Raw genomic sequence first — 9,934 nt, forward strand, 5'->3', positions numbered from 1 at the left:
CCCGGAGCTTGAGTCTGTATCGACAATCAATTTCATTCGTGTGGAGCCTCTTCAGTCTTTCGTAAATTAATTCAACCGGTGAATTCTCGTCTTGTTCATCATTTTTCATCCCTTTCTTTTTCCGGTGGAACAAATTCAAGTATTCGCTGTTGATCATATTCTTTCCCTCGGCTCAAGTGTTTTCCCTGCTCGTTCGCCTCTCGTCAGTTTATCATTCCGGTGTGTTTAAGACATCTCAGGAGACTCGTCTGTGTTTGAATTAATTCAAGGTTGTCACCTCATTCAAATATTTCAATTGTTCCGGTGCATCATCTATCTGCTCAACATCCCTTTCCAACGGTGTTTTCTCTTTAGTGGGCCCTAACCCACAGGTCCTTTTCCAGGATCTTACCTGACTCTTCTAATTTTCCCGGAGCTATTCCAAATTCTTTCAAGTGTGACGTAAGAATGGATTCCATCAGTCAGATGCCTTTCCAAGATCGATTTCAAATCATTTTCATTGTTGGCTCAACCTCTTCGCTTGTCATTCTACCGGAGTATCTCAGTAATTCTGGTGGTGTTTCTCGTCGTCATTTGAGGATCGAAGAAGAGTTTTTCCTCTAAATCTTGTCTGTTCTCTTGAAGTTTCGTGGTTCTAGCTTTATGTTATCCTCTCGATTTATTCCCTTTATCAGATATTCTTTCTTACCCATCCGGAATATGTCAGGAATTGTTTTTCCATTTCTTTTCATCGGAGGCCATCATTCCAGTTTTCGTTCTCTATTTATCCCGGTGCTTCGTTCAAGTGTTCTTTAATCAGCTCATGATCTATTTGTTCTTTTGCATCTAAATCCCCCTCAAACATATTGTTTCTTCCCGACGACTCATTCTCTCTCATCAGTCATTTTTGAATTCTTACGGTGGTTCTTTCAGATTCTATTTCCTTGATTATCATTCAATCCTTTTCTTCGGAGCTTGTTCATGAGGAATAAATTCTAGTTCCAAGTGTTTTCATCTTTTCTTTTCCGGAGTTCAAATTTCCTAGGCCATTTCGTCGAAACCTCCATCTAAATCATCGCAAGCCTCATCTTATTCTTTCATACTTCATTCTATCTCATCATATTTTTGTCACCGGAGTTCTTCATGGTGGTTCTTCATGATTTAATTCATTCTTCAACAGTTCATCAAGATTTTGTTGCTGGAGTTCAAGTATCTTTTCTTCTCGCATCTCGAAGTGCAATTAAATCTCTGTATTCTTTTGAAGTGGAGTTTTGCATTTCTTTGCTATTCCCAGATAGTCAAGCATTTGGTTGTGGCATAATTTCACCTCAAGTTTTTGAGTTGTTTTTGAATAAGTCCACAACAAGCCTATTATTTTTGTTGTTGATTTTCTCAACAACTCCATTCAATCCTCCTAAATTATTTTCATTCAGTATTCTTTCAGTTCTTCCGGAGGCATTGTGTTGTTCATCTCGTCAAGTATCATTCCATCCTCTCAAGTTCTTGTTCTTTTCCTTCCATGTTTAGCCAGAGTGCTGCCTAAATCCTTTCAGTCTTATTCGTTTCTTATCTCGTTCTAACCGGAGTGGTTTCATAGTCTATCTGATTCAGTGGCTTTCGATTCTCGTCGTTCTCATCGTTCCTCTCTTCTTCTCGAGTGCTCTCGATTCTTTGCTTATTCTCTTGCGCTCTTGTTTCTCCTCATCCTTTTTCCCTGCCGTCTCGGTTCTAAGATCTCGGGACGAGATCTCTTGTTAGTGGAGGAGTGTTGTAACGCCCCGGATCCGATGCGCCAGATGTCTGCTAGTTATTCACCGTCGTTGCCATGTCTTTTGCTTGCGTGTTGCATTTTATCATATCATCATGTGCATTTCATTTTGCGTACGTGTTCGTCTCATGCATCCGAGCCTTTTCCCCGTTGTCCGTTTTGCAATCTGGCGCTCCTATGCCCTCCGGCGTTCCCCTTTTCGTCTCCTGTTGTGAATGGGTGTTAAACATTCTCGGAATGGCCCGAGCCTTGCCAAGTGGCCTTGGTATAGCACCGATAGACCGCCTGTCAAGTTTCGTGCCATTTGGAGGTCGTTTGATACTCCAACGATTGACCGCGTAGCCCGAAACCCCCCTTTCTCTTTGCAGCCCAACACCGCTTCCAAACTGGCCCAAAACCCATCTAACTCCCCTCCATGCTCTCGGTCGTTCGATCACGATCGTGTGGGCGAAAACCGCTCCTCATTTGGACTCTCCTAGCTCCCTCTACCTATAAATAGGTCCTCCCCCTCCTTTTTCGCGGATCATTTTCCTCCCGAAACCCTAGCCCCGCTCCTCTCGCCCGCCGGACACGTCCGATCTAGACCGGACATGTCCGTGCCGCCGGCCCGCGGAGCCCATCCGGGGCCCGCGCGGGCCCAGATCCCGTCGCCGCCATGGCCTTCGTCGCCGCCCGAGGCTCCCCTGCCGCCGCCGCCTCCGGGAACGGACTCCCCGGGGCCAGATCCGTCCGGATCCGGCCGGGACCGCCGCCCCATGGCCTCCTCCTCGCTGGCTCCGGCGAGCTCCGGCCGGATCGAGCCGCTGCCGCCGCCATGTCCTCGGGAGCGAGCAGCTCCCCGTGCGCCTCAGCGCCCCCCCCCTCACGGGCCCAGCCTCCCCAAGGCCCAGCGCCCCGGCCCAGCTCCAGCCGGCCTGCCAGGCCGCCTCCCCCACCGTCCTGGGCTGAAGCCCATGGTGAGCAGTGCCTAATCTCCGCCCCGTGCGTCTAATAGCTATTTTGCGCTCGATCCGTTTTTTTTCCAGAAAAATGACTGTCCTTTTTTTCCTGTCATATTTTCATGCCATGTTCGTTGCATCGTATCTCTCCATCCGTAGCTTCGTTTCGTGCGTGTAATATGTCAAATTATTCGTCTCGACGAGTACATCATTTCATTCTATTGAATCATTTTCATTTGGGCTCATCTAGATGCCTGAATCATCGTTGTAAGAGTGCTTCATAATGTTTTCTGCTGTCTGTTATCAGAACGAGCTAATTTGTCATTTTTGCCATGATTGATGTGTGCATCCTATGAGGTTAATGTCTACATGTGTTTTGAACTATGCCTTGTCTTCTTTACAGAGGTGCTTACTATGTATTTTTGTGATCAATGTGGTGACTAGCACAAGCATGCAAACTAGGCATCGTGATGTTGCTGATTTTAGTCCCTGTTCTGCTATTATTTTCATGCCATGTAAACTTGATGCTACAGATAGATGCATGCATATTTTGAGATACTTTAATAAGGGTGTTTTGAACATATGGTTATTGTCTATCCATTCATGCCCTTTGTTGCAATTATGGAGTAGTCTAGCATGTCATTTTCGTGCTCTACTTTTGCTTCAAAATGTTTCCTGGCAGATTGTTTACATGTTATTCAACTTGGCCAAGCTTGCTATAGTTGATCCGTGCATGCTATGGATTTGTTCTTGACTTTGTTTGTTTCACAAACATGTCTTCTTGATGATGCTATGCTTATCTTGTCATGCAATGACTTGTGGTGAGTGAATCGAGCTTGTTAAGTAGGGTATATGATGTTGCTGTTTCGCTAGGCTGAATCTGTTATTTCGTGATGCTATATAAACATGTTGCCACTAATCATTCTATGCATAATCTGGAGATGTTCTATAAATATGTTTTAATATAAATGTCATCCTCTAACCATACATGCCCCTGGTTGCATTTATAGGTTGCTGTAGATTGTTCATATCTTGCTCCAAAGTTGCTTCATAATGTTGTTGTCAGCCTGTTAACATTAAGTTCAGTTGTTGCCATGTGTTTTGCTAGTGTTCCATGCATCCTATGACCTTGCTATTGCCATGATTAGCTTGACAAATATGCCTTCTTACTGTTGGGTGCCTTGCCATGCTATATATTGCTCTGTAGTGAGTGGTACAAGCTCATCTACATGCCTTCATAATTCTGTTTCTGCCATGTTTGAATCTGTAATATAACTTGCTATGTTTACGTGGGTGCCATCATATTTTCTGGACCTTTTTGGCTTATGGTCGGTAAGGGACTTTTGATCTATGCATTTAGTAGATTCATGCCATGCCTTTGTTTGCCATGATAAGTTCCTGTAACATGTTGTTTGATAGCTCTAAACATTGCAACCTGATGTTAATTTTTGCAAAGTCTGAATTGTTATTACTTGCAATCTTACCATGTGTGTTTGAGCATGTTCTAGTTATTTCTGGAGATAGCTCAGTGTTCATGTTTTGTAATGCTTTACCTGTACATCATGTCCATGTCTTTTTTTTATGTTGAGATGCTGTAGCATATCGTTTTGGGTGCTTGCAATATGCCTAGTTGCTGTTTTTGGCAGATTATTGTTATAACTTGTATAGCGTGTGTGTGTTGAACCGTTGCTCCGTTTTGAGTGTGCTCTATATGAAACTTGCTTAATTTTGCATGTAACTTCATATTATCATGTTGCATCCTTGTTTTGAGGTGTTTGCTTGATGTTTGGGTGCATTTTGCATCAATGACATGTTTAACTTGTTTTGCTCATATCTTCTAGGCCGTAGCTCCGAATTAAATGAACTTTATATGTAACTTGACTAGAATCTCGTGTAGATCATCCTTGTGCATCTTAATTTGTTGTTTAACAACTCGAACATAAGGTTTATTCAGATCTGGACCAATTTCGAAATATGCATATGGGGACTTACCGGAATTGTTATATGTTGTTCCCGGCCTCATTTAAACTTGCCTTGATGTGTTGCTCTTGTTTGCATCATCTCTTGCCATGAGTAGCTTCATGTAGTCTTGTCATGCATCATGTTTGTTATGCATCATGCCTTGTTCATGTTTGGTGTGTTTACTATGTTGTGTGCTTCTTTTTGATAGTTCCTGTTTCGTTGCGACCGTGAGGATTCGTTCGTGTACACTTGGTTCGTCTTCGTGGCTTCATCCGTTCGTCTTCTTCATGGACTCGTTCTTCTTCCTAGCGGGATTTCAGGCAAGATGACCGCTACCCTGGATCTCACTACTACCATTGCTATGCTAGTTGCTTCGTTCTATCGCTTTGCTACGCTACCTATCACCTATTTATCAAGCCATCCCAAATTGCCATGAACCTCTAACCTTTGACACCTTTCCTATGCAAACCGTTGTTTGGCTATGTTACCGCTTTTGCTCAGCCCCTCTTATAGCGTTGCTAGTTGCAGGTGAAGTTGAAGATTTCTCCATGGTGGACAGGATTATGTTTGGGATATCATAATATCTCTTATATTATTAATGCATCTATATACTTGGTAAAGGGTGGAAGACTCGGCCTTTTGCCTGGTGTTTTGTTCCACTCTTGCTGCCCTAGTTTCCGTCATACCGGTGTTATGTTCCCGGATTTTGCGATCCTTACGCGGTCGGGTGATTTATGGGACCCCCTTGACAGTTCGCTTTGAATAAAACTCCTCCGGCAAGGCCCAACCTTGGTTTTACATTTGCCTCACCTAACCCTTTTTCCCTTGGGAGTCGCGCTCTCGAGGGTCATCTTTATTATAGCCCCCCCCCGGGCCAGTGCTTGTCTAAGTGTTGGTCTGAACTAGAGCCCTTTGCAGCGCCCCCTCAGGAAAACTTGAGGTTTGGTTTTAGTTGTACGGATTGCTCATCCGGTGTTGCCCTGAGAACGAGATATGTGCAGCTCCTATCGGGATTGTCGGCGCATCGGGCGGTCTTGCTGGTCTTGTTTTACCATTGTCGAAATGTCTTGTAAACCGGGATTCCGAGTCTGATCGGGTCTTCCTGGGAGAAGGTCTATTCCTTCGTTGATCGCGAGAGCTTGTCATGGGCTAAGTTGGGACACCCCTGCAGGGTATAATCTTCCGAAAGCCGTGCCTGCGGTTATAGGCAGATGGGAATTTGTTAATGTCCGGTTGTAGATAACTTGACACCAGATCCGAAAACGCATCAACCGCGTGTGTAGCCGTGATGGTCTCTTCTCGGTGGAGTCCGGGAAGTGAACACGGTTTCTGGGTTATGTTTGACGTAAGTAGGAGTTCAGGATCACTTCTTGATCATTGCTATCTTCACGACCGTTCTGCTTGCTCTCTTCTCGCTCTTATTTGCGTATGTTAGCCACCATATCATGCTTAGTCGCTGCTGCAACCTCACCACTTTACCCCTTCCTTTTCCCTTTAAGCTTTGCTAGTCTTGATATCCATGGTAATGGGATTGCTGAGTCCTCGTGGCTCACATATTACTACAACAGCAGTTGCAAGTACAGGTTATGCGATGGTCATGACGCGAGAGCGATGCTTGCTTGCGTTGAGTTCTTCTTCTGCTTCTTCGATCAGGGGATAGGTTCCAGGTCGGCAGCCTGGGCTAGCAGGGTGGATGTCGTTTGAGTTTCTGTTTGTGTTTCATCCGTAGTCGGATGATGCTTTCATGTATTGTGATGTTGTATTCGTGTGGCATTGTATGCCTTATGTATGTATCCCCATCTATTATGTAATGTTGATGTAATGATATCCACCTTGCAAAAGCGTTTCAATATGCGGGTCTATCCTTGGTGGGACCTTCGAGTTCCTTTTGGATAGGGTCGCATATTGGGCGTGACACTGTCTCTGTTGTGACTTGAGCTGCTCCCTGAGGTCCCTCTCTTTCTTTCTCTCCAGTTCATGTCTCAAGTCTCTTTCTTCTGGCCAGTCTCACCTCAGCTTCCCTTTAGTGGGAGAGATAACTACCCCTTTATCCGTCCGTGCTTGCCCACCAGTGTGGGAGTTGGCCGGACAATCAAAATCTGCCTGCAGGTTGCGTTTTGCTGGAATGTCTCGACCACGAGCATGGCTGTTCTGCTCTCTAGTATTGCCATCAGATTGGGTGCTCATGAAACTACTACTGTTTGCATTATTGTTCCGCGCTCCATTCGCCTCAGTTTTGGAGCCAGTGCTCCTCCCTGGTGAGGCTCTTAACCAGCCGCCCCACTGCGCCGATTTGTCCACAGGCGGAACACATTTCCCGTCTACATGCACCAATCGTCCGCACTCGAAGCAAAAATGCGGGATTTTTTCATAATGAAAGTCGAACCACGTGCCCACTTTATCTTCTAGAGAAGTTTTAAGAACAAAACCACGAACCAGCGGCTCAAAAAGAGGGATCCTTGCTCTAACACGTAGCTGATTACCTCTGGCCATGCCTTCTTTGTCAACATCCACTCTAACGACTTCTCCCAACCAATTCCCTAGTGCTCGTCCAAACGCATCCGTCCTCTTACCAGGTGGAAGATCCTTAACTTTAACCCACACATCAATACTGTCGAAAATCATCTCCGAAGGTCTAACGTTGCTCTCATACTCCTTCAAAGCCAAAAAACTGAAATCATATTGCCAGGGGCCACTGTTCATAGCGTGTCTCCAATCCCCCTCGCTCCCAAAGTGGACAACGATGATGTTGTCGCCCATGTCCCTGAACCTTGCCTCGTGGTGAAGTCCCCAAGCCCTCTGCATAGTCTTCTCCAGCACTATCCTGTTTAGCGGTCTCTGGGAGAACGATTTCCCCACCGCCGACCACTTCATACTCTTGGGCAAGATCTGATCTGGTTCTTCATAGACGAAACCCTCCGCCTCCTTATCCAACAGCACCATCCCTCCCAATCTTGCTGAGAGGCTCGCAGTGGGATCCGGCGTTTTGCACGTGATCGGGGATTTTGAGGATCCCGCACCGTTTGATTTTCCCGGGGTAGCCGTCGCCGTCGGGGTCGCCTTCTTCGCCGGGGTCACCACTAGAGTCGCCTTCGCCTTCTCCGTCATAGCACCGAATCCTGGAGGAAAGACTGCACCAGTCCGTGTCAAGGGAGACGCCGTCGCCGCCGGGGTCGCCTTCTTCGCCGGGGTCACCACTGGAGTCGCCTTCGCCTTCTCCGCCATAGCACCGAACCGTGGAGGAAAGACTGCACCAGTCTGTGTCAAGGGAGACGCCGTCGCCGCCCTAGGCACCACCGTAATCACACCACCCCCGCCGCCCTAGGCACCACCGTAATCACACCACCCCCGCCGCCAAAACCCTAACCCTAGCGCCAGTAGGAGATCGCCAAGCAATCGCCCTCCCGGTCGCCCCTTAGCGTTTCAAATTCAGACGTTCTCAGAGACAGATTTTATCCACGCGACCACGTGCGAGCAGAGTTGCAGAAAAAAAAGAAGTGAACTCCACCTTTTACCCCTCTCACATTTCTGACAGTGTTTACTACCCAACGACGTAGAGAGATATTCTCCGCCCAAAAGAAGTTGCTCAAAACTAAAGATTTGCAGCTGCATAGCATCGCCGACTTGCATGACCGTGACTTTGTCACACAAGCCTCCAAAAGCAAATCTTCACGGGGTTTTGGCACAACATAACCTGTGCGTTCCAGAAACTTCACGGGATGTTGAGAGAAGACGGTGATGCGGACTGGAAAACATTGAGCGCGTACCAGTTCATTGACAAAGACATGCCCTCACATGAGCCGATAGTGATCTAGTAACTGAAATTCAGACACTATGAGAAAGCCAGAGTTTATCCACGTGGAAGAGAAAAACGATGTGTTGAAGATCGATACTATCTGTCTGCTCGGAAGAACTACACGATCGAAACTAATCTTTGCAGTGGCATCGCAGGCTTGCATGACTTTACACAAGCCTCCGGAATCTCAAAAATAAAATAAAGCACGCAAAGCTTCCAGAGCAGAGCAAATCTCCTCACGGGGTTTTGGCACCTTATTTGGTTCCAGAAACTTCACAGATAAGACAATCATCGCCAGAAGGAAAGCAGTGCACGTGAGCGTGCAGTGAAACCGCCCCTCTTCCTTCGGAATCAAGCATTAGCAATGGATGACAGCCAGGGATCACGACAATCTCAGAGTACTCACAATTTTATTTGCCAGTATTAGAAGAAATATACTACTAGTAGTAGTCAGGATGATGAACTGCAGCGCGTGACGATCGACCAAACCGCGCGACTCATTTATTATTGGCAGCACTAGTGGTAGTACAAACTACGAAGGACGGGCAGATGAGATTAACCAGAGCGGACGCGGTCGCCGGCCGCGGATCGGCATGCGCCGGAGGGGGAGCGGATCAGTTGGCCGCCGGCTTGAAGGAGGTGAGCTGGCGGGTCTTGGTCCAGGACTGCTCGTACACCTCGGCGACGTAGGGCGCGCTCTTGCCGGAGCCGTCGGCCGCGTCGACGAAGAGGCGGTAGTTCATGCCGGAGACGACCTGCTGCTCGCCGCGCGTGACCCGGCGGAACCGCAGCCCGTCGCTGGCCAGCCTCGCGTGCTGCTCCACCGCCCATCCGCCGAGTTCTTGGATGTGCGCGTCCGTCACGTCCGGGATGGGGCCCCACCCTCCGACCCGCGCGCCGCGGCCGCCCAGCGCCGCCGCCGGGGCGGCCGCGAGGGCCGCGGCGAGGAGGGCGAGGAGGAGGACGGGTACCCGCGCCATGAAGATGGACTGGTGTTGGGGCCTGGGGAGTTGTGGGTTGGGGACGGTGGATCTGCTCGCTAGAAGGAAGTGATTGCGCGAAGGCGGTTTGGTTTGGGCGCACATGGGTTGTGATGGCCATTTATTGGAGGTCTCGGTGCCAAAGGGCCCATGGGAAGTGGCGACAGGAGAACGAATGACTTTTTGGACACACTGTGCACGTGCAACGCACGTCTATTTGGACTAATATGTGTGCACGTGCAACACGCGTCTATTTGGATTAACACATTATACTAAACTTAATACAAGACAATTTTTTCGTAAATTTGATATTTTCTTATAAAGTACACAATCTCTTATTCCCGACTTGTACAAATAATTTGAAATATCATTTCTCTTTAATCAATATCGTTTATCCTTAATCAACATGTCTCCTATATTAAAAGACCATCTACTTTTCCCAAGGTATAAAACTCAAAATTATTTAGAAGATTCATCATGATTCTTCATATGCACACATTTATGCAAGTAT

The 9,934-nt window shown here is 47.2% G+C and overlaps 1 protein-coding gene across 1 annotated transcript; it reads right to left on the minus strand.

Moving 5' to 3' along the window:
- Positions 1-8,823: 8,823 nt before the first annotated feature.
- Positions 8,824-9,522, minus strand: LOC119362593 (cysteine proteinase inhibitor 8-like). The gene has a single exon (XM_037627839.1). It carries the CDS (start codon positions 9,421-9,423, stop codon positions 9,058-9,060), a length of 366 nt encoding a protein of 121 aa, XP_037483736.1. The 5' UTR covers positions 9,424-9,522; the 3' UTR covers positions 8,824-9,057.
- Positions 9,523-9,934: the final 412 nt, after the last annotated feature.

This window comes from Triticum dicoccoides, chromosome 2B (genome assembly GCF_002162155.2).
Source record: "Triticum dicoccoides isolate Atlit2015 ecotype Zavitan chromosome 2B, WEW_v2.0, whole genome shotgun sequence".
Lineage (NCBI taxonomy): Eukaryota > Viridiplantae > Streptophyta > Magnoliopsida > Poales > Poaceae > Triticum > Triticum dicoccoides.

What these genes read in the sequence shown, in the direction of transcription:
- LOC119362593 (XM_037627839.1), bottom strand. Translation starts at nt 9,423, where the DNA reads ATGGCGCGGGTACCCGTCCTCCTCCTCGCCCTCCTCGCCGCGGCCCTC.